The sequence below is a fragment of the Barbatula barbatula genome (genome assembly GCF_947034865.1).
Source record: "Barbatula barbatula genome assembly, chromosome: 5".
Taxonomy (NCBI): domain Eukaryota; kingdom Metazoa; phylum Chordata; class Actinopteri; order Cypriniformes; family Nemacheilidae; genus Barbatula; species Barbatula barbatula.
The window spans coordinates 2372972-2397239 of record NC_136769.1 but is presented as its reverse complement, the minus strand read 5'-3'; the positions used below and the strand labels follow the sequence as shown (position 1 = coordinate 2397239).

At 42.0% G+C, this 24268-nt stretch overlaps 2 protein-coding genes and 1 long non-coding RNA gene across 3 annotated transcripts; 2 read left to right on the top strand and 1 right to left on the bottom strand.

Moving 5' to 3' along the window:
- The first annotated feature begins 505 nt into the window (after nucleotides 1–505).
- Nucleotides 506–8485, top strand: fbf1 (Fas binding factor 1). The gene is made up of 28 exons (XM_079457780.1): nucleotides 506–805; nucleotides 972–999; nucleotides 1075–1125; nucleotides 1547–1622; nucleotides 1782–1842; nucleotides 1957–2007; nucleotides 2186–2300; nucleotides 2368–2448; nucleotides 2544–2669; nucleotides 2764–2896; nucleotides 2973–3121; nucleotides 3196–3292; nucleotides 3384–3812; nucleotides 4136–4192; nucleotides 4293–4345; nucleotides 4871–4959; nucleotides 5056–5175; nucleotides 5303–5403; nucleotides 5474–5680; nucleotides 5778–5885; nucleotides 5974–6232; nucleotides 6395–6517; nucleotides 6680–6865; nucleotides 6999–7175; nucleotides 7248–7385; nucleotides 7626–7713; nucleotides 7783–7877; nucleotides 8377–8485. Exons 1-28 carry the CDS (start codon nucleotides 803–805, stop codon nucleotides 8449–8451), a joined length of 3276 nt encoding a protein of 1091 aa, XP_079313906.1. The 5' UTR covers nucleotides 506–802; the 3' UTR covers nucleotides 8452–8485.
- LOC306894091 lies at nucleotides 8469–9774 on the bottom strand. Its single transcript, XR_013786656.1, has 5 exons — nucleotides 9641–9774; nucleotides 9410–9465; nucleotides 9024–9049; nucleotides 8750–8834; nucleotides 8469–8576 (listed from the first exon to the last, which is right to left on the bottom strand). It is a non-coding gene; the product is annotated as an uncharacterized lncRNA (long non-coding RNA).
- Nucleotides 9775–11911: 2137 nt separating this feature from the next.
- Nucleotides 11912–24244, top strand: sphk1 (sphingosine kinase 1). The gene is made up of 5 exons (XM_079456089.1): nucleotides 11912–12441; nucleotides 19024–19173; nucleotides 19656–19750; nucleotides 19827–19942; nucleotides 21391–24244. The coding sequence occupies exons 1-5, from the start codon at nucleotides 12000–12002 to the stop codon at nucleotides 22160–22162; spliced, it is 1575 nt and encodes a 524-aa protein (XP_079312215.1). The 5' UTR covers nucleotides 11912–11999; the 3' UTR covers nucleotides 22163–24244.
- The last annotated feature ends 24 nt before the right edge of the window (nucleotides 24245–24268 follow it).

Genomic DNA, 24268 nt, shown 5'->3' with positions numbered 1-24268 from the left:
CTTTCTACTTTTTGAGAATAAATAGATTAAATGAATGTTATAGACAGTGGTACTTTATTTAATAAAATATAATGAATAAATATATTAAATAATTGTATTCAACGTAATAAAATAAAGGTGGCAAACAGTTGTTTTGTTCTCTTTATTAAAATCTAATAAAAACGAGACAAATTAACTTGTTTATTAACCAATCCATAAATCCACACAGGCGTAATGTCTCCCCCCATATAGTGGACTGTTTAGCATTTACTTAATAGGGAATAGTGAATGAAAATGGAACGAGTGAACGAGTGAGACCATTCATATCTAGAACTAACGAGAGGTCCTTGAACCACGTGACCACGCCGTGGCGAGATCAAAGTGTGTCGCGACTCTGTTTTTCAGCGGCTCCGCCCCGCACTAGGCCGCCGCTTTTACAACGACTACACTACCCACAATGCCTTTTTTGAAAACGTAAACAGGAACTACGTCAGCGATACTACGGGTTTCAAACCTTCAGAGCAAACTGATTCATAAGAAGCACATCGCAGAAACACTTTACATTTATTCAAATTAATGACGGTGATTTATTCGCAGCTTTTATCTAAAACTGCTGTTTTTCTGCAGATATTTGTTTCCATGAGACTTTGTTTATATCAAGATTCATGACAGAACACGCTCGGCATTAGTTTATTTCTCCATTTGAGTCCTCGGGTCGGTGTCCGATCATCCAGAATCAGAACCGGAAGGACTGATCGGGGTCTCGCGCACGTCCTGGTTTCCAATGGTAACGCGCGACGCGCAGAGATTTCTCGACTGAAAGATGGTCAAAACTAGTTCTTGTTTCCATCAATCTTTTGAACATACAAATGCATAATAATATAACATTGTGTTATGATGTTGTGGAGTTACTGCAGATATATCAAGTTTATTATTTAGTGTTACTGTAATGTTTGATGGGTTGAAGCTCATCTCATCTTCATGTTTTACAGACTTTAAAGCAGAAGAAAGGCCTCAGAGGTGATGACCGCACACACAGATCGTGTCTCGTGGGTTTTTACTGGATGATCTGTGATGTTTCTGTGTTTCTCGCAGGTTCTATAGATGACGTGTTGGGAGATCTTCTGGGAGATGAAGACGATGAGGGTATGAGTCTGTTCGCTAGATATAAATACATACAACAATGTGACCGTGGACAACAAAAGCAGTCGTACGGGTCGATTGATCGAAATCTGAAAGTTGAATAATTGAGCTTTCTGTTGACGTATGGGTTGTTAGGATGGGACAATATCTGGCGGAGACAGAACTGTTTAAAACTCGATATATTGAGAAAATTGGCTTTGAATTTGTTGAACAGAGTCACTGCAGCAGGCCGTCCACTAGCAGAAATACAGTTTTGTGTATTTAGGGTAGGACATGTACAAATATCTTCATGGAACATGATCTTTACTTAATATCCTAATGATTTTTGCAATACAGTGTAGGCTACTTTTGACTTTTACTAAAAATGTGCTTTTCAAGACTGGTTTTGTGATCCAGCGGATTTTAAAAGTTCTGTGGTCCACAGGCCCGGCGAAGGTCCGATCCCCAGCTGCCGGACCCAGCAAACCTACAGGTGTCCTCACATCACGCAGTGGGAAAAGGTGAGCGCACGCTGATGATTCATGGGAAATACTTTGACGTGCGTTCAGGCTGTATTAAGCAATACACATTTAATACGTGTTGAATGACGTGCCTGAGCATCTCAAACACCGTCTCTTATGATCACAGTGTGTTGTCACGTGATGTGTGTTGTGTTTCAGGTCGCTGATAGATGATGATTTCTTCAGTAAACTGGCGGCGGAAGCCGAGAGGACGGATGAGGTGAGAACCGCAGTATACAACCTGTAGTGAAGAAAATATGACATTCTTATATTTTAATTCACGACCTTTCTGTAAATCACGGTTGTATCAGTGTGAATCTGGTTTGTTTCTCAGGGTTCTGATGTCTCTGAAGCGGATCCTGCCGCTTTACTGGACACCATGAAGGTAAATATATCCTCATTCTACTAATAGATGACTAATATGTGTCGGTATTCAGTAGGATTGGGTATTTGATCTTCCCACCTGTGAAACAAACATTTTGCTCTCTAAATAATGTCCAAGAATATTATATATACAATGTTTGTATTTCTCCTTCTCTTCCTATTACTCCTGTTAACTACAGAACATGGATGATATGGACGCTGACCTGTTTAGCTCTAAGAAGAAGCCGAGCTCAGCTCCCGTTCAGAGGAAAGAGGACGACGCTTCCATACTTCCAGACAAGAGCAAAGCTTCAGGTAAATGAGTGATTTTAAAGGCCTTGACAAATGACATTACTCTCATGTTTTTAAAATAAATTTGCAGACAAAATGGTTCCTGAAGAGAAGAAGCCCAGTTCTGCTCCGGCATCCACAGCGAGAAGTTATAAGAAGTTCAGCTTTCTTGGTGGGTGAACACTAGATAAAACAAATCCCCGACTGTACCTTTAAAAACCTTTAGAAGCAGTACTGCGACAAAAACCTCTGATCTTCTTGTGACAGATAACGCGGAAGATTCTTTAGATGATCTGCTGGGCGACCTGGAGCCCAAACAGGATAAGAAAAAGACGAATACAACCAAGATGACCTTGTCTTCCTCACCCGCTGCTTCCCTCAAAACAGAGACCGGTGAGAGAGACGATGTCACAGAGATCACTCTCAACACATGTGAACACAAGATAAAACAGAAAGATGTTTGCTCTTTAACGTGTGTGTTTCTCAGTGTCTCCGGCTGCTCGGGCGAGGAGGAGAGACGATCTGATGTTTGACGATGATGAAGATGACCTGATGGATGCTCTGGGCTTCGTCGAGACCCACAAAACACAAGGAACTGAACTGATACAGAAAAAAGAGAGGTGGAGTCTTGTTTCTCAAAAAGAGGAATATTGTTTCTGTACGGTTTAAGTTACAGAACTCGCTCTCTTCTGTAAGCAGTGACACTCCTCAGAGAGCTCGTACGAGACTGGATGAGATTCTCGGCAGAGGAACGTCTCCTCGTCTGCTGGAGAGACCCGTCACGGGAGAGAAGAAAGAGACTCAAGCGCCTGAGAACCCGACAGAGAAGATCTCTGAAGTGAAAGGTGACGGCATCAATTTTAAAGACAGAATGAATAAAGAAACGAGTGAATTGTAACAGTGATTCTTGTTTCTTAAGGTTCTGTGATGGATGAAGAGGACGTGACGTTTGGATCTTACCAGCCCACCATGGGCTCCACCCCAGAGGGACGTCAGTCTAGAAGACAGTCTGTCAGGTAGGTCTGAACATAAACCATCACAGTTCTTAGCCTCATCTTAATACCATTTCATTTTTATACAAACATGGTCATATTTGGATCCTTCTAGATTCTCCACTGAAGACGTGAGCGTTCACTCCCCAGAACACAAAGCCAAACCCTCCACGCCAACATCCACACGAGCCACCCGTCCAAGATCAGACTGGCTCGGTCTGAAACAGGAAGAGGAGGAGCCAAAGATAAAGGAGGACCCCAAACAAACCGCCCCGGAAACCCTGAAGCCACCAGCATCTCCCTCAAGAAAAACTTCAAGCCAAGAGACGCCCACTATAAAGACAACGGAACCCGCAGTCGTACCGTCCTCTACTCAACCCACCCGACGACAAGTGAGGAGAGAGGACGACGAGGAAGATGATTGGCTCTCGGGAGCACTGAGTCGCAAGAAAGCGCAGTTTATCGGCCAATCAGAGGAGAGGGAGAGAAAACAAGAGAGTTCATTGGTTCTGGGGGAGGAAGTCAAGTCAAACACATTTAGCAGGTGAGAATAAACAACCCATAATCCAACTAAACTAAATGTGTTTGTTTCTTCATCACAGAGAAACGATATCACAGTATGTGTTTGTGACTGTCACAAATTGATAAAATCTTATACAGCTTTAATCATTCATTTCTTATAAAATATCTAACTTTTTTGTTTAAACAAAAGATGAGTTATGAGAATATAATTGAATCGAACCAATATGTTATTGGTAGTCTAAGTTTACCCAAAAAAATAACAATTGGGTCATCATTCCGAGAAGAAAGAAAGTTATACAGGTGAGGAAATGAATTGAAAAAAATGTGAATGTGTTTTGTTTTCAGCTCTTCAACCTCACGCAGACGACCAGATGAACCTCCGGCTTCAAGCCGAGAGCCCAGGTACACCTAGTGTCGAACATCTGCACAGCACATGAAACTGAGCACATCTGTTATCTGTGAAATCCATCAGAAAAGACATGTGTTTGTGTGTGTTTCTCAGCCTGGATCCCACTGACATCCCCAACACAACCAGAGAGGATCAACAGAAACCTGGTACTGTGAAAACACTACATACTGATCTTAGACCTTTGATGACGTATCTGTTTCAATTCAACAAACTAGAAAGCTTCAGCGCTCATTTCCCAGATTACTTCTTTTCCCAATACTGTAACGTCAATCTAATAAACACACCCGTCCCAACTGTTAACCCCCCACAACCACTACATAATAGAAATCAGCCCTAGACAACACAATTGACTTCTTGTCCTGGTCCACCCCGAGCAGAACCGTCTGTGTCCGGTCAGAATCTCTCCCCGCGGTCTACAGAGCTTCAGTCACGACTCAACACACACAAACCGTCTAAAGCTCACCAGCAAGACATCAGAACATCTGCAGAACGAGACATGACAGCTATAGCGCCACCAGCTGTGTGCTGTGGGTACTTAAACGCTGTACTAGTGTAGATGTAGAGCGGACATTTATTAGGTGACCACTGACCAATCTCATCATTCAGGAGAGTTTGGGTGTAAATGTGTGTCTGGTGTTAATTCATCAGTGTAATGTAAAATGATGCTTCAGTGTTACAGCAGACGTCACCTGCAGATGGCGCTGTTCCTCTGAGTCAAACACCTGCAGATCATCTTCAACATCTGCTCATGCAACAACAGGTGATGCACAAACACACGCGTACAGCTACAAATAACATAATACGATAATGTTTTATTACCTGCTGTGTGTGTGTGTGTGTGTGTGTGTGTGTGCAGTTGGCTCAGTCTCAGCTGTGGAGTCTAAGCTCACATCAGAAACACAGCAGAGATGCAGATGAGACATCAGGAGACATGATGACATCACTGCAGACACGCATCATACAGCTGGAGGGACAGGTGCTCACAAACGCTTATTGGCTCATCCCGTCAGATTCATTTATTACGTATCCAAACTTTTGAGCACTTCAAGTATAAATGCTAAAAAAGCAACGATGAAGACATGAAATATTCTGTGTGTGTTCAGCTGAGAAGTTTAAAGCTGGACAGAGATCAGAAACACATGCTGTTAGAGAGCGTTCAAGAGAGACACAAACAAGACGCACTGCTCATGGAGAACATGCACAGGTAACACACAACACACCCCAAAAACATACGAGACACACGGGTAACACACGTTGTTGTCGTCTCCTCTCAGAGCTCGTGTGAAGCTGTTGGAGGAATCGTCCGCTCAGCGAGAGCTCCGAGCCCGGCAGGAGAACGAGGACCTGGCGGAGAGACTGGCGGGCGCCACACGCATGGCGGAGCAGGAACGGGCGGAGCTTCAGACGCAGTACCTGCGCAGACTGACACAATGCCAACAGGACCGAGACCGAGAGGTGGAGAGACTGCGAGACCTGCAGAGGTGATCGCAACACTCATATCACAATCCTGATGATGTCAAATGTAACCCCTTCTGGAACCGGTTCTTTAAGGTTTTTCTGATTAACGTGTGTCTGCAGGAAGTCCATTCTGGAGATGAAGAGAGATCACGAAGATCAGATTCAGCGTCTGAAGAAACTGAAGGACGAAGAGATTGATGCCGTCACCAGCGCGACGTCACAGACCAGGTGTTGCATCTCATATAATCTCACATCTGAAGCTCGTGCGAGATTGAAGTGACACGGATGGCGGTGAGAGTGTATTTTGTGTGGGCAGGTCTCTGACGGTGGTCATCGAGCAGATGGAGCAGTTCTCTCGCAGGCTGGGCGACGTGTCGTCTCGCGTGGAGAGCACGCATGAGAACACGGCTCAGGGTTTGGAGCTGGGAGCGAGACAGAGAGACGAACAGCTCAGAGTCCTGCAGGATCGCTTGGGTCAGCAGCATAGAGAGATGAGCGAGGAGAGAACACGGCTCAAAGAGGTCATCGCTAAGATGGACACACAGCTCGCCGAACAACAGAGACAACTGGAGAAGGTCTGGAGAAACGTCAGCATTTAAAGTCTGATTCTTACCGAGGGCTATTCTGACCGATGCAAAACTATTGTTTCGGTTTGATGTGTAATGTAGGAACAGACTTAAATCAGATGTTAACGGTGATCGGTGGACATCAGTTAAGAGTGATGTGTGTGTTTTCAGGAGCGCTGGCGGGTCACATCAGAACAGGCTAAAGCTGAATCTGCTCTACGAGGACTCGAGGAGGAGAGACGGACCGTGATGCATCAGTTCAGCATGGAGCGAGAGGAGCTGGAGAAGGCAAAGGTCAGTTAGAAACAACTCTCTGCCGTCTACTTGTAAAGGAGCATCAGAGCTGGAATGAAACATCAAAATTTGAGTATTGATTTAGATATCGATTCTAACTCGTACAGTATTGATTCCAACAGAAACCTGAGTAAATATAGTAAGTGTACGTGTTTCTGTCAGAGCGCTCTGTTAGAGGAACAGCAGTCTGTGATGCAGCACTGTGCTGAGGAACGCCGGAAGCTGGCGGCGGAGTGGACACGGTTCCACACGCAGGAGAAGATGCGACAGGAGCGGGTGGAGAAAGAGGCCAGCCGGGCGCTGGAGAGAGACGCTCAGAGAGAGGGATCCATCATCAATATGGCACAGGTAATAACACGCACACACACTATACTGCTGTGCAACAGACTTAAAAATCCTTTGAAGACAAAATAATGACAAAAAAAAATCTTTAAACAATAGAATAGAATTGAAATAAGTGTGTGTACACGTGTGCGTTTAGGAGCAGGCCGAGCTGAAGCTGCGAGCTGGAGAGTTGAAACAGAAAGAGTATTCGCTCCAGAGAGAGAGAGACGGTCTGGAGAAAATGAGACAGGAGCTGGAGAGCGAGAGAGAGAAACTCAGCACGGCCGCACTGCGACTCAAGACGCGAGCAGAGGAGGTGGAGAGCTTCAGTAAGGTAGAAGTCACACGAACACAGGTGCGATGTGCTGCTGTCCGGATATAATCATGATCACTGTGTGTCGTGCAGCTGGCGTCTGAACGCTTTGAAGAGGGCGAGCGAGCGGTCAGAGAGGCCAGACAGCTGGACACTCAACACCAGAGCCGACTACACAACATCCGCACACAGATGGAGAGACTCCGGCAGCAGGAGCAGAGCTTACAACAGGTCACAAACACACACGACTACGTTCCCTCTTACAATCACGTACTGGAATAATACAATAATTATTCATGTTTCCTTTGGTTACATAAAATATTCATGAAGAATAACCTGCCCACATAGACTGAAGGTGGCGCTTTTATGCGTTTGACTTTTTTCTGATATCAAGTCTGTATCGTCGTTGTAATGAGAATAAGAGTTTTCTGACACCTGACTTATCTCAGTCACGTCTGTGGTCTCTCTCAGGAGCGTTTGAGAATGACGGATCATCGCAGAGACGTGGACAGACTGAGACACAGTTTTCCTGTCCATCCTCCAGCACCTGCTATCACAGGTACATCATCATCATCGCTCCTTTACATCACTGTATATGTTTGACTGATCATCTGTGTGCGTGTCTCAGATTTCTCACCGGCGTTCACCAGCACACACATGACATCTGCTGCGAGTCCTGAACTACACGCTAAACTCGCCCTCATCAAACACACGGCTGAGAAGGTACAGCATCCCATAACCAGAGTCACAAATAAACATCTCAGAACGGTCTCTGATGGCTGTTGTTTGAGCAGCGATATTCATTTGTGTGTTGACACACTGCACATAGTCTTGAGTTTTCTCATCAGACACACTGGATCGTGAGCTGAATTAAGACCGTTTCTCAATATGACAGAAATACTTTAGTCCACCAGTCATAAACCAGATTTGGAGGTTATAGTTTGGACCATTAATATCGCAATAGCAGACTTTCACTGCTCAAGTAGATTTTAGCAGTGGTTTTTAAGAAACATTGTTATCAAATATAACTACCCCATGTGCGACATGACATTTACCTTAAAGGTCTAACAACTGCAAATGAAACTAGACACTGTTTTTAGAAATTTGGATTAAGGAAACAAGCTAAAAATAAATTATACATTAACGAACAAATGCTCATGTGATTTTTTTTAATGGTTTAACTACTTTTAATTACAAGTCATTACATTCATGTCTCCCACAGGACAGAGACTTCCTGCAGGAGGAGCAATACTTCCTGGACACACTGAAGAAAACCTCATACAACCGCAACACATGATCACACAGACACTGGAAGACATTTTTACGCTTTTAATAAATATAATAAAAATAAGCATTTGCGTTGTGATCCGTTTGACATCTCCATCAGTCCTCATGGTCACTTTAATCGCATCTTCCCGACTCCTGTGAAGAATGAATTAGAGGGAGGGAATTAGTGAACCGCTCACTCAGACAGAGAACACATGAATGATCCGCACAAGCCTCAGGTTACCAAAAGTCAACACATCATTTTCAGACAGGGATAACTTTTTTTCATCACAGGCTTATAACAGTTGCTCTGAGGAGGTTATATTTACCTAAAACTGAAGGAATCTGGACCAGCAAACTGTCCTTTCGTTCCCAAGAACAAGTTCTGGCACCAAACACCTTGAGTTGATCCATCTGTAAAGACAAACTCAAGTCAGAACAGCTTTGTGATTCTTACACGAAGCGATTTGTGTGCGTCTTTGCATCCTCAGAATAATTATGCATTGCAATCGTCAGTTATCGCATCAGACGGCTTTTCCTATGTATGGTTTTCATCTCTGGAATATGCGAAGCATGAAGTAAAACAACATCTCAGATGTTTACCTGATCAATATTCAGCTGAAGATCATCTGTAAAAGACAAAGAGGTCATCAGATCTGATGTTTACAGCACACGTGCACATCACTGCTGCAGATTGTGAGTCTCAGAATGATTTCGCTTTGCCATCGTCAGTTATCGCATCAGACGGCACTTCCTATACAGCGGTTATCGTCACAGACCACACCGAACATCACAGATGCGGTGAACACGTGATTCTGGATCAAGGCTGCTGGGACTGTTCGTCCACTTCGATTAACAAGAGTCCAGGATTAGGACTTTTATTTAACCGGTTCCGTTATTACGTTAGTTCCCTCAATTCATGAATAGGGACGGTTTGCTTTGATAGATGATCCAGGAACACGTGATTGTTTAATAGTTGTAATACTCACCGCTTCAGTGAGAGTTTTGAACACGTGCGTCAAGACGCCATCATGCATCATCCAGTCTACAAAGACAAATGAGGATTAATGAACACGTTTAGTTTACTTGATTTAAAAGCGCGAATATAGACTTAAAACTGGTCGAATTATGATTTTGACTGACGAGAACGCCATTCTTGAACGCATAATAGATTTAACACTTTAAAATCACTAAAGTATCCGAACAAACATGAAACTTACGTCGATCCCGGTGGTCTGGATCCGTTGCGATCGGATTGTGGATGCACGCATCGTGTTTAAAGTGATTTAATCAACACTCGGACTTCACTAACGTGCTGACGAACACGAGCAGAGGAAGAGAGAGAACGACTCCTAGCGCGCATGCGTATTTATACGATCGAGTGCGTCACGACCCATGTGACCATCCTGACGACTGCGCGCTGCGTGCTGCATTTTACCAAATAAAAGCCATTTAAAAATTAGTTTTTAACACGCTTGCTTATCTAATTAACGTGTATTATATTTGATCAACCCCAGTTGCCAGGACAAAAAATAAAATAAACATAAAGGAATTTGTAAAACAGAAATGTTTGCTGTTGTTAATCATGTGTTGTTTGATGAACAGATAGCTTTGCATATAGTAGTCTTTCTATTGTCACTTGTTTGGCTCTGTTGTTTAGGTTCTGGTCATTTCCCTTTGAAAAGTGATTTATCACTTTGTGAATTAATCGCAGTTATTGTATGTTAATGATTTGCCAATCATAGTTTTTTTAGATAGAATAGTTTGACAACAAGCACTTTTATCATATCAGCAATAGAAACAAAAGGAAATCAAGTCAACTTTATTTATATAGCACTTTTCTTACAATTTTCATCGTTACAGCTGTTCATGAAAACATATTGACTATAAGCAAAACTTATACGGTTATGCAAGTCAAAAAAAAAAAGGTGAAAACACAGAAGACAACCACAGACACACAGATTCAGAAACACACACAACACGCACACACACGCACACGCACACGCACACGCTCACGCTCACGCACACGCTCACGCACACGCACACGCACACGCACACGCACACGCACACACACACACACACACACACACACACACACACACATACATAGACAGACACGCAGACACACAAACAGACACTCTCACAGGGCCCATCACCTAGAACCACGCACACAAGATAAGGAGAGATAAACGTCAAATATTAAACAGACTATAAATTCCTATATACGTGTGTTGATTTAATAAAACTTAAAAATTCTAGAAGCCCCCCGGCCAGGCAAACGGTGGCGAGGATCACAAAACTCCAATGAAACCTCAGAGGGAAACCAGGCCTAACCAGGGGATCCAGTTCCCCTCTGGCAAAAACTGCAGCCTCTGCACAAGCTCAACAGTGCTGCACAACATGGCAAAATTAAAAAAATTGATTTAAGATTATCAATAACAATTGAATAGCGGCTGAAGATTTGTAGTGAAGACGTGTCAAGGCACCACGTCCTTCTTTATCCAGCTCTATCATTTCCGCTTTTGTCAGGACTGGGCATGAACTGCGTCTTGCCCGCTCTGGTAACCTTGGAACAATGAGACAAGACTGGCTGAGAGTAGAGTTCTGTTCTGCAACAAATATATCAGTTGTTATTGGAAGTGTTCCTGGTTATAACCAGTGCAGCCTAAACTTTCTAGATATTTATATTATAATACTGTAGTGTATGCAACATTATAAAGTGGCGTCTTTAGTCTAGATTTAAACTGACAGTGTGTCTGACTCCCGGACAGTGCGGGTGAAGACTGTACCAAAGTTTAGACGGTAGATAGGAAAAAGAGTTTTGTAATAAGCCTGCAGGGAAACCAGCTAATAGTGCATTACAGTAATCTAGTCTTGATGTCATGAATGCATGAATTAAGTTCTCTGTATCTGATGGTGACAGCAAATGACGAAGCTGTGTGCGTTTGATCATATGAATATAATATTAGCAAAAGCTGTTTTGGTATATGTGGTATAGTTTGCCATATGTTTACTGGTTATCTTGGTGCTATTTATTATTCTTATCAATTTCTAAATGTGATACAGTTTATATTTTCAGAAATTATATTCAATTTAAATGACTCATTCATACCTTAATCAATAAAGCTCTTAAAATCTCTTTTTAAATCTTTACATTTAAAATATTTCAAGATGAAATTAAATATTTCTTAAATGTAAAAAATGCAAATCTTCAACATATACAACATTCCACTTTTCACTATTATATAATCATAGTTTTTAAATGTAATATTGATTTAAAGGATTTTTAAAAGTATATATACAGTTTAGAATGCAAATGTATATTGAGCAGCTGTATTTTTTTTAATAACTGTACTTTCGTAAGGTGAAATACTTTTGTAGCATCGCACCACGGTGTACAATCGTTCGGTATTTGGCCTTTCTCGGTTATGTCAATGTCATGCGCTTTTCTGTCACTAGGGAGAGATGTTTGAACCCTCAAACACATACACACACACACACATCTGCTCTCACACACACAAACACGCACAACGTCCCGCCACAGCAGTCGCATTCACTGCAGCACCGTCCCGTCACGGGATGGATGAACCGCACGCGTCACGTCAGGTGCTGGGAAACGGGCCCGGCGCGGGCGCGCACATGCACGGGCTGTTCACGGACGCCGAGACCGGGCGGGTCACGTACAGTCTGGAACTGACGGACAGCTGCCTCGCGGTCCAGAGGATTACCTCTCCTTCATCACCAGAGCGTCTGGACCTGCGCGACTGCGCCGGGAGCCGCGCGTACCGGGGAGAGAGCGAGGACCGGAGCGCGTATCTGTGCGCGTATTTCTACCCGCACCGCAACCGATGGATGGGTCCGAGTCCGGTCCGGCTCAGGGACGAGCGGCGCTTTCGGCTCGTGCTCAACGCGGATGATGATAAGGATGATGAAGAGGATGCGCGAGCTAACCTGCGCGAGGCGGAGCGGTGGGCTCGAGCCATCCGAGACAACAGCGCGCGCTGCGCCGGACACGCAAGCGGTGAGAAACAAAACTTATCCAAGAGTGTGAAACATGAAGCAAAACAGCAGAAACCATCAGATACATTCTACTGGATTTGATGGTTACAAATGTGAAGCGTATTGGGTTTAATGGAAACTGGTGTCTCTACTGGTAATGTGTTGGGTTCTATTGATGGCATGGTGTCCGAATCAAGAGAACACCATCAAATCCTAATGGAGATTTGACCCAAGCACACTACGTAAATTAATTTTATAATGGTAAACAGCCACATGGGATCTGTAATGGAAAGCACTAGTTTTTCGGCACAATGGTGGCCCTTCTTATTCTTGAAAACTGTCTTGACCTGTTATGTGGTTGTGAGTTAGGAAAACGGGCTTCTGTTGAAACGAAAGCTGTTGAGAACGAGTGACTTACCCTCATGTCTTCTCAAACCTGTGTGAGACACAAACGAAGACATTTTGAAGAATGTTGATAATGAAACAACACCGATCCCCATTGACTTCCATTGTACGGACACAAAACCACCGAGACATTTCTCAAAATATCTTCTACAGAAGAAAGAAAGTCATGCAGGTTCGACATGACATGAGACAGAATTCTCCGTTTTGGGCGAACCATCCCTTTAACTCTAAATGAAAGCGATTTTAAAGACGAGTTGTGTGTGATTACTTGAAGTGTTTTTACAAACAGGTTTCCCAGACACTCCTACGCCTTCACACAAACAGGAGTCCCACCCCATAACCACCCCGCTGGTTAAGCCAGACGCTGGCACGTCAGGCCACTTTAAGAGAACACTTTTCTCGAAGGAATCACAACACGAGTGTGTCTGTCATATGGAAATGAAAAGGACAGGAGTGATATCATGTGATAGTATATGATGGAGGCACACACTGACTCAGTTCTGCATATTCCTGATTAATTTATGAGTGTGCTTCAGCATATGTGATCCAGAGCTGATGATAATACACTATTTAACGGAATACATGTATATTAAATGAGCTCCTCCATTTGAGCTCAGAGAACTGCGGTGAAACAACGAACACTCCATCCTTCATATCTGAAGTGTGACATTAACAAAAATCTGCATGTTTCCATTATTGGTAAGCAGTGAAATGATTACCCTGTTGAAAAAAACACGCTCATATTCTGGTTTAAACTGGTCATTTGTTGGTTTAAACTGGTCATTTGTTGGTTTAAACTGGTCATTTGTTGGTTTAAACTGGTCATTTGTTGGTTTAAACTGGTCATTTGTTGGTTTAAACCGGTCATTTGTTGGTTTAAACTGGTCATTTGTTGGTTTAAACTGGTCATTTGTTGGTTTAAACTGGTCATTTGTTGGTTTAAACCGGTCATTTGTTGGTTTAAACCGGTCATTTGTTGGTTTAAACCGGTCATTTGTTGGTTTAAACTGGTCATTTGTTGGTTTAAACTGGTCATTTGTTGGTTTAAGATGGTCATGGGCTTTTTTGGACCATCTTAAAAGCAGTTTAGGAGCAGTTTAAACCACACAAACCAGCTAGCATGCTTCAAAACCTACCCAACCAGCATATGCTGTTTACTTTCAACAGGGTACCACAGAGTTAAGTGTTATTGCTCAGATGTGTCTTATGGTGCACAGGAGATTTAATGGAATTCACTGTCGTGTTTAATTTAAGTCAGTTTAGTTAGTTTATCCTTAAACTGGTAATAATAGAAATAATCAAATGAGAGTGTAATTGTTGAAACACGTGAAGAGTCTGGAGGTGTAAATTAATGTAGATTGTAGAGGAAAAATAATCTGGATTTGAGTTTATATTTCGTATACATTTAGTCATTCAGAAGACGCTTTTATCCAAGACCTTCACACAGGTTTGCAGTCTGGACTTGTTGCAGAAAGTCTTTGCCAGTCTGCAGATTTGATCAGTTAGTGTGTTTCTTTCTGAAACTTTCAAAAAAGTCTGCAAGTGTGTGATGTTTAGTTCAGATTTTAAAAGTCTTCTAGTGTATTTTAGCCTTTACAGAGAGTTCAGTGAGCAGCGATATGTCATACAGGAGCTTAATACAATAGGTGCTAATACCAAGTTACTAGTTTCAAGCCAGAACAATACCTGTGGAGAGAAAGAGAGAGGGTTCGTTTTCTTTCTTCTTTTCTTGTCTGTCAAGTATTCACAGAAGAGAAGGGTTTTAAGTCGTTTTTTGAATGTTGAGAGAGATTACCGGAAGGGGTGTCACATGAGCTTTTGGGCTGTTGGAAGACGAAGCGTGCTGCTGCGTTCTGAACCAGCTGAAGCGGTTTTCAGCCGTTGTAGAAAGACCAGCGAGGAGAGCATTGCAGTAGTCCAACCTTGAGATGACCAGGGCCTGGACAAGGAGTCGTGCCGCATGCTCAGTGAGATAGGGTCTAACCTTTCCAATGTTGAATAAGGCATATTGCCAGGATCGCGTTTGTCTTTGTGATGTGATCATTGAAGGACAGCTGTCCATCAAATCTGACTCCGAGGTTCCTGGCTGATTCGGAGGGTGTGATCGTGGTCTATTGAGATCTTTAACCTAAAAATTCCAACATACCGCCGGAAGAACAGAACTCATTCAACATGAGATCTTCGGAATGCTATTATTGTCTTTTGATTACAGACTTGACAAATCTGAGCTCAGTTTGACACATTGTTGACGTCTCTTCTAAAACTCTAATGACAGACACATTTCTGACATTTCTGACTCTTTCTCAGGAGAAATATCTGAGACGCAGATGAGACTTAAACAAAGTTTCCATTTGCTCTCCATTTAAAATCATTGATGTCAAAGAGATGTAATTGGGATGTTAAGAGATCTCATTTACTGGTTTTGTGCTTCAGTTTACAGTATTACGGGTGAAAGTTAGTGTGATTTTTCATAGATTTTACCTGGCCACTTTAACACAGATTATAGTAGGACATTCTGTCCAGGGGCGTACTGGCGGACGTATTATAAACGCGAATGAATGCAACGCGAAGGCATTAGTGAGTCGGACACGCAATGTACACGGTACATACAACACCTGCTCAAGCCCCCCCATTGACAGAATAATCCAGGGCCGAATTTGCTTCTCAGTCCACCCCTGAACACAGGGTGACCATACGTGCCACTGTTCCCGGACACGTCGTGGACAGAATTTCGGGTGCTAGGTAAACCCCAGATCTATCTGACTCTCTGTCAGAAATCTAAATCGCTCTGGTGACCTGTGACCCTTGACCTTCCTTCTGTCACTGTGATGGTTTAATTGTGTTTAACATCATTCATGTTGACACAAACATCACTAATATTATTACTCATACCAATGGTTTGTGATGTAAGCAAAGCCTCGATGACGGATCAATCCACACTTTGTGCTCTGGACATGAATGATGTGTCTGAAATCATTTGGCTTGTTGAAAGTGATCAGACTTACATTTAGATAAATAAGATTTATCCTCTGATAGCCCACATACACCTTGGAGACGTAGATTTTACGTCTGAATCTACAGCCTGTTGTGTTGATCCAGTGCACCCTTACAACATACAAGCAACCCCCTAGCAACCCGCTGAAACACGCTAGCATTGTTGTGCTTCGGTGAGATGCCCTCATGTGTGTTGACATCATGGTTTTCATATGTAGTCAAGTGAACTTGCATACGTCATCGAGGTTTATTGATTCAGGTTTTATTTCATGAAGGCAACTGTTATATTTCAAGCTGGAATGAAACTACGATTATACGTCGTGAGAGAAATAACTGTTCAGTTTATGTTTAAACTGTAAGGTGAGAATCTCAATATTGTACTGTATACGGTCAACAAATCAAGACCTGAAATCCTGGCCAGGACGTGTCCGGGAAAAATGGCACAGATGGTCACCCTAACAAACATTATATTTTACAGCAAAAAAAAAAAAATTCTGCATAAAAAAAATATTTAGACCATTCATATGCTTTTGCGTTGCGACTTAATTATTTATTAAAATAAAATTGGTTACAATCCATCAAAGAAACCTGTACACACACACAATCTCTGTACATATGGCGCACACACAAATATACAACCTATAGCACACACACACCCCTATGTGTTGTCACCATATGTTCTCAGTTGTGATGCAGTGATGCTCAGAGTCTCATCATGCAGTGTGAACAATGAAGAACACATCACACTCTTTCTCTCTCTCTCTCTCTAAAAATAGAAGTCTAATTGAAGAATTGTACCTTATGTTCTGTTATTTTTCCCTGGGTCTGTAAAATCATTCACACAAGAATCCTGAAAGTTCATCAGTATATATTGATATGCTAGAGTCATATGTTAACGCAACTTTATGCAAGTATGCAGACATTCATGTTTGGCATGTCTAGACAGAATCAAGGGCCGAAATGTGATGGCTCTGTTGTAACGCCATGTTTTATATAAATATATATTGGCAAAGAAGGCAATCCCAGAATGCATTGCGACAAGCTTAGCAAAAAAATCATCAACACTCTGGCTGCGTCCGTACTATAAAGTATGCGAAAATGAGTACGAGTCAGGAATTGTATGTCCGAAATCTCGGTATGCAAAAAAAGTAATTGAGAAATGCTTCTTCCGGCCGTGTGGATCGGATGCACACTTATCTATCCCATTATGCCACGGGAGCTGAGCAACGGTCAAACTCCAAAAGTAAATCAAATAAATACAGCGGAAAACGTTAAAGCGGACGTCCGTTTTTAATGTAAGTGCCAACAAATGAATTTCTCGTGACTAAATGATGTTTTTATCAACGCTCATGTGTAGGTTGTTGTTATATGTCATAGGTCAAAGAGCATACGGGTCACATGACCATAAAACATGGCGAAATATATTCATACTACTCCCACTCTATATACTATATACAACGTACTGATTTATGGCTGATAGGTACTTATTCAACGCAGCCAATGTCAATATGTCTTGATTATGAACAGAAAGTTTATTATATTTCTATGAAAGTCTGTGCAGGGTGAGCGTGGAGGATTTGATGGTAAATCGGTTGCTGTTTAATTTCATGCTTGTGTGGTTTGAGGAAATGAAAGCGCTGGAGTGTGGTTGTGTGTGAAGTTGTTAAATGAATTGAATTGAGCGTCAGATGTGTGATAATGATCGAGATGTGTGATTGAATCAATCCTCTCTCTCTCTCTCTCTCCTGTGAGTTGTGTCTCTGGTGACAGAGAGCTGTTGTTTGTCTGTTGGCGCGGGTGAGATCAGGGTCTTTCTGTTGTGCCAACTCCCCGCTGGCATCCCGCTGAAAGCTGCCATTCATCCGTGTGTGTGCTGTGGCCTGGCATGGCCCCCGGAGGAGCTCATTACCGCTTCTTCTCCTCCGGCATTCTGGGATACGGATGTAACTCAGGTTAAAGAAGCTTGTGCTGTCGTTTGTTTAAAGACTTTAATCCAGCGGATGTGTCAGAGGTCTTGTGTAAGAATCCCCTTGAGTCCATGTGTTTTAACACAGTGATTGAATCACATGTAAGTGAAGCAAAGCGCCTAAAAAACCACAGTAATGAAAGCTCTTCTGTAATAATTGAAAAGAAGTCAACTAAAAATCACAGTTTTTATCTAAATGAACACATGGAAGATACGACAACACACCTGATAAAATAGTATTTTATTTCAACTTCACAGTATATTCACATTTAGTTCAGTTTAGTTGAAGCACACAAGCAGCTCTGGGATGAATAAAGACGGTCAAAATACCTCACTGAGGTGTGAAGACAGCCTGACCTCTGAGAGAAACCACTGAACCTAACAGTATGATCCAGAAGATCCCGTCATCATTTATTCCTCCTCGCGTGGTTGTAAATCTGAATGCGAGTCTTGGAACACAAAAGAAGATATTTGGAGACACGTGTCAGGCGTTTTGTGTCCGTACAATGGAAGTCAATGGGGTTCAGTGTTGTTTGATCATCAGCATTCTTCAAAATATCATCTGTTGTGTTCTGCAAAAGAAAGAAACTCATGAGGATGAAGAAATGATGACAGAATCTTCATGTTTAGCTTGATGAGGACATCAAACATACTAAGAAGGAAGCTGTGGATGTGGATAAAATAGTTCAGCTGTAAATATAAATACTTTTATATGTTGCTCACGTGCACATTGCTCTGAATGAAGACTGTGACTTTCTTTTCTCTATAAAATACATGTTTTATGGACTTTTTCTCTTTAGAGAAATATCTCAGACGCAGATGAGACATATGCAACAGCTCTCCCTTCAATCTCATTGATGTCTAAAAGAAATAACTGAGACATTAAAGATATCTCTTTATAGAGAAGTGTTGGGTGTTTTGTTCTGGGTGAATGTTTTCGTGACAGTGAATAAAGGCCTGTGTCACACCTTCAGTCGTGTCATCCATCATCACCTGTGGTGTCTGTCAGACCTGCTGTGCATCTCACCTGTCATGTAGGTCAGTCGGTCTCACGTGGAACCGCTCCCCTGGAAACAAGTCCATCCGGCTGAACGGGTCCTGAGAGAACGCACAACAAAAACCTGAAATATATTAATATATACAGTATAAACAGCACTGTGTGTGTGTGGTTGTAATTCATGTACGTGTTGAAAAAGGTTTTGGACTCTGTTATTGACTGTTGTACTTTCTTTCTTTCAGGTGTGTTGTTCTCTGGGGGGCTTCGCTCATGTGGTGTGATGGTATTGGTCAATCCTCAGAGTGGGCAGGGTCAAGCAATGGCTCTCTACAACAGTCACATCCAACGGATGCTCACAGAGGCGGATATACCCCACACACTGGTCATCACAGGTCAGTAACACGCACACGTTTCCAGGAATCCAAGTCCCGCCCCTCTCTTAAGAGAATACTGAATGTATTAAATGCCTTTCAACACTTAAATAAGCTTTCAAAGAGAAATGTCTCGGGCTATTATAATATGTGATTTATTATAAGAGACTTCAAATTGAGGGACCTGAAAGATAAAATTAAAAAACTGCAGGGTTTAGCTGATTTACTGTAGTTCTCTTATAGTTAAAATGTTAATATTAAAACTTTCATTTGATGTGTGTGATCATTATGAATGTGTGTGTGTGTGTGTGATGCTGAATCACTTACTGTGAATGTTCCTGAGACGACACACACACACACCCACACACACCCACACACACACACACACACACACACACACACACACACACACACACACGTGCATCTGTCTCTGATCTAATAGACGTGTTTAATGCACATGAAGTTCATTAAAAGATGTCTGTCTGACTCTTGTGTTCACGCAGAGAGACAGAATCACGCACGAGAGATTGTGAGAAACGCTGACCTGACGCAGTGGGATGCTTTAGTTATTCTGTCTGGAGACGGGCTGCTCTTTGAGGTGTGTACACACGGCTCCTCTACATCACTCTGTGTGTGTGTGTGGTCCCGCTCATGTGTGTGTGTGTGTTGTGCAGGTGGTGAACGGTCTAATGGACAGGCCGGATTGGGAGATGGCCATCCAGACTCCTGTGGGAATTCTGCCGGGAGGTTCTGGAAATGCACTCGCTGCATCTGTTCATCATTACACACGGTGAGAAAAGCACTGCTGTCTGATCTCACACAGCATGTCTGATAATAACATAAACAACTGAACACACAACTGCTCCACATGTGCAGTAAGAATACTACAATACTTACATGACGATATAAACCGACTAATATCAGACGTCTGATCTCCTCCTGCGGTTCTTTTGTGGAGCCAGCCGTCATTGTTACACTCCTTTCTTTAAAACCAAGAAGACAAGCACGAAGGCAAAACAAATGAATCAAGAATGAGTCACTAATGACCAAGATAACACAAGAGTCAGACTGATAGATTCTTTATGCCATGGGCAAATTCAGGAGTTTAAAGGTACAGCGTGTCATTTTTCAGAGAGAAATGCAATATAAACATTACTCTCTTTGGAGGTGTATAAAGACCTTACATAATAAGGCGTTATGTTTTTATGACTTTAGAACGAGCTATTTCTACCACGGGTCCCCTTACATTGAATGCGTCGTGTTGTTTCTACATTAGCCCTAAACGGACAAACTGCTCTACAGAACGCGTTTCCTAAATTCGTTATCTCCTCCGGCGAAGAGTAGTGACGACATCTTAGTCCTGCGTCAGCCTCTGTAGAGTTTCAAAAGGAAGAGGTGGGGGTGAGCCGTTGGTTGCAATTCACAACCTCATCACTAGATGCCGCTAAATATTACACGAGGGTCCTTAAAGAGTGACTCCAGATCCGTGTGTTCTTTGGAGAGAAGTGAGGGGTTTAACTCGCACCAATAGAGTAATTTCTATTCATGAAACACAGAGAGACGGACGGCAGCGGGACATTCGCATCAACCAGAGACAATGATTTCAAGTTAAAGTCATTCACTCACCCTCATCTGATCTCAATATGATTTTATTTCTCCATACATAACTTCTCGTGTGTCTCTTGTGAACACGTTTTGTCACGAGATTCTCAAAAACGTTACGTGTTTAACATCTGAACGCATCCCTCTGTATATCATTATGATTAAGATGATATGAGATGTATTTATTACTAAATACGCTCAATATATTATGCTATTTTACAAATGCATCATTTCACTCCATTAGACGTGTATGAACTGGAGTCATTTGGATTCATTTAATGACAGATGTTTGTGCGTATAAATGGGGGATGACGCTGGGGAGAGAAACTGTGAGAGGATGTTTTTATTTTTAAGTGAACGTTCATTGAACAGCAGAGGACAGGACTGAAACGCCCCCTGCTGGCACAAACAACACAGTCATTATTCAAGATATCAAGGTTAAATTTTCACAGAATTTACTGTGATTAAACACAAACATTAGTTACACTTAAAATGATAAAACAAAGTGCAAAGCCCACCACTCAAGTTATGAACAGTTTCTCTTCTCTGTCCTTCTTTATTTATTTCTGTGGTTACTTTTGTTATAATAATTCAGAAATGAACCCTTCTTTATTCCTTGTTTTTGATCTTCTCCAGAAAGCCTCAGGTGTGGGGTGAAGATCTGTTGGTGAGCTGTGGGTTTGTGCTCTGTAAGGGTTTGACCTCTAAACTGGACCTGATCTCCATCCATCTGTCCTCCGGCGTCCGTCTGTTCTCCTTCCTTTCCATCGCCTGGGGCTTTGTGGCCGACGTCGACATCGAGAGCGAGCAGTTCCGTCGCATCGGCTCTTTACGCTTCATCGTGGGCACGCTGGTCCGTCTGGCGTCTCTGAGGACCTACCGCGGTAAGCTGTCGTTTCTCCCCGCTACAGACAATCCGGAGACAGATGCCGCGTCAAATGCACAACAGACGCACAGTGACCAAACAAGCAATAAGACATCTCAGCACAATACCTCTGAACGGAAGCGTCTGGTGGATCATCTCCTCGTGCCGCTGGATCAGCCCGTTCCTCAGAGCTGGACGGTGGTAGAGGAGAAGGAGTTTGTGCTGGTTGTAGCCATGTTTCAATCGTATTTGGGTGAGGATTGGTTGGTGGCTCCCAGGGCTTGTACAGACGACGGCGTGATTCATCTGTTTTACATGACGGCCGAAATCTCTCGGCCCACTCTGGTCAGACTCTTCCGGGCCATGCAGAGCGGGACGCACATGGAGTGCGGGTGTCCTCATCTGGTGTACAGACAGGCGAGGGCTCTGAGACTGGAGCCGGAGACCCGGCCGGGTATCATCACTGTGGACGGGGAGCAGGTGGAATACGGACCCTTGCAAGCACAGGCACATCGGGGAGTGGCCAGACTCATTACCGGATGACCTTTGAACTCCAGGAGCTGTTTAGAAATACAGGAATAACGTTAGACCAAGCACATATAGAACCGCACAACCTGTCAAAGTTTGACATGTGATTAATCTCACCAAAACATGTCTGTGGCACATTTCACCCTGATATTTAAATAAATGAAAAAATTCAATTTTACTAAATAAAAGAATACTTTAGGAAGCATCAAATGATGTGAACTTGGATAACTAGATTACCAGCTTTCTTTATGAGAAGTAAATAAAATTAGAATGAAAGCATACTTACTTTTTTTGGTTGAAAAGGAAACTAATAGCACATGTGAATAAACTTCTTAATTTGAAATAGTAAGAATATGATTTTATTCGTGATGAAATGTGACCTGGACGTGTTTGTGGGCTTCACCTTCAGTCTCTGGGTGCTTTACGCTGGAATGTCTGTCTGCTGCGGTGCATCAATCTTGAATGTCAGAAGTGCCAATGTTAAACAAATGATATAGTTGTTTATTTTTCTACGTTTGCGGTTATTCAAGGTTGGCTGGATTTGGTGTGATTGCCAGTATATGTATGTCTCAGCTGGATGTGTGTGTGAGGTCAGTATATGATGTCATCAGATCTGTGTGTGGTCAAGCGTGATGCTACACTACACAATCAGACTCCAGGACTGATCATGTGACACAAGACATGCCAAGGATGCTCATGATTACTCCTGCAAGTCATATCTTGTGAACACGCGTGCAGAATTCACAAAGCATTTTGTTGCACTTTCTGTATCAATCAGACGTTTAATTGTCCTGTAAATTCATGAAACAGATTTTATTCTGGATGAATGTTAATGCTGGACTAACAATCTGCCCTTGTAATACAGCACTACTCAGACTGTTTCTATCATTTACTGAAACTTTCAGGATTTTGACATTTTCTTTTTACCTGTGAAAGCTTAGTAGACGTCTCTTGAATTGTAATGTTCAAACATCTACATTTCTGTCAAATATTTAACATTCATATACAATCCTGCTGAAAGTAAAAACAATATGTTTTTTTGTCTTTACAGTACAAATGTTTAAATCAAGATATTTAAAAGTGACCCTGAATAAATCTGTATGAGTTTCTTTTTTTGAAGAATGTTGATAACTAAATCAAACTGAGCCCCATTGACCTCCATTGTATTGACACAACATTCTTAGAATATTCTTATTTTTAATGCTTAAAAATAAAAAAATAAACTGGCCATAGGCAAATGATTTCTTGTTTTCCCTTTGAATTGTATTATTATTAACCATTTGGCTTATATTTCTTTGAGTAAATATAAAGGTTCATTTTGATCAATGTTTTGACTCAATATCTCAGGCATTTCGCTTTTTAAGTAAATGTATCTTGATTTAAGGATGTTTATATATTTTTACTGGAAATCAACAAAAAATCTTTGGAAAAAATGTTTTTTGCTGTTAGACCACCATTTTTTCTGTGCTGGCTCAGGCTGGTTTATGATGGTTTGGTGCGGGTCTGGTTGGTCTTTCTGGCTGCAAAATCCTGTCCATCACAGGGCTGTAAAATTATTGTGCTTTATAAACTAACAGAGCAAATACAGATAGGAGATGAAATGTTTAAAGCAATAGAGAGTTTTAAGCTACATTGTATGAATTAATTTTTTGCTGCCTTAAACTTTTACTGTAGACAGTTTCATTTGAAGGGTTGAAGCTGATTTTGTTGAGTTGGAGTGATGTGAAGACATTTAAACAGTTGAAATGATCTGTAAAGCCGTTTGATTGTACTTTATATTTTGGGTTGAAATGACTTGACTGTACCCAAACACACAAGACTGATAATGAAAAACCTGTCTGATAATGAGACTTTAAGATGTTTTTGTCAGTGGGGTTTAGTGAAGGGTCATTTAAATGAATACATACTATATACATTTTTATTGATGAGAGTTTTTATGATTAAAATGTTTGCACAATGTCTGACATGTTACAAAATGTGACAATCCAAAATGAAGGTGCTGTATTGCTGTATCATTATTAATGTGTGTACTTGAGATCTGTATATAAATGCATTCTATTTTTTCCAAAGTCATGGGTTGATAATAAACTTTGTGACAAAACACATTTGTGCGTGAGTACT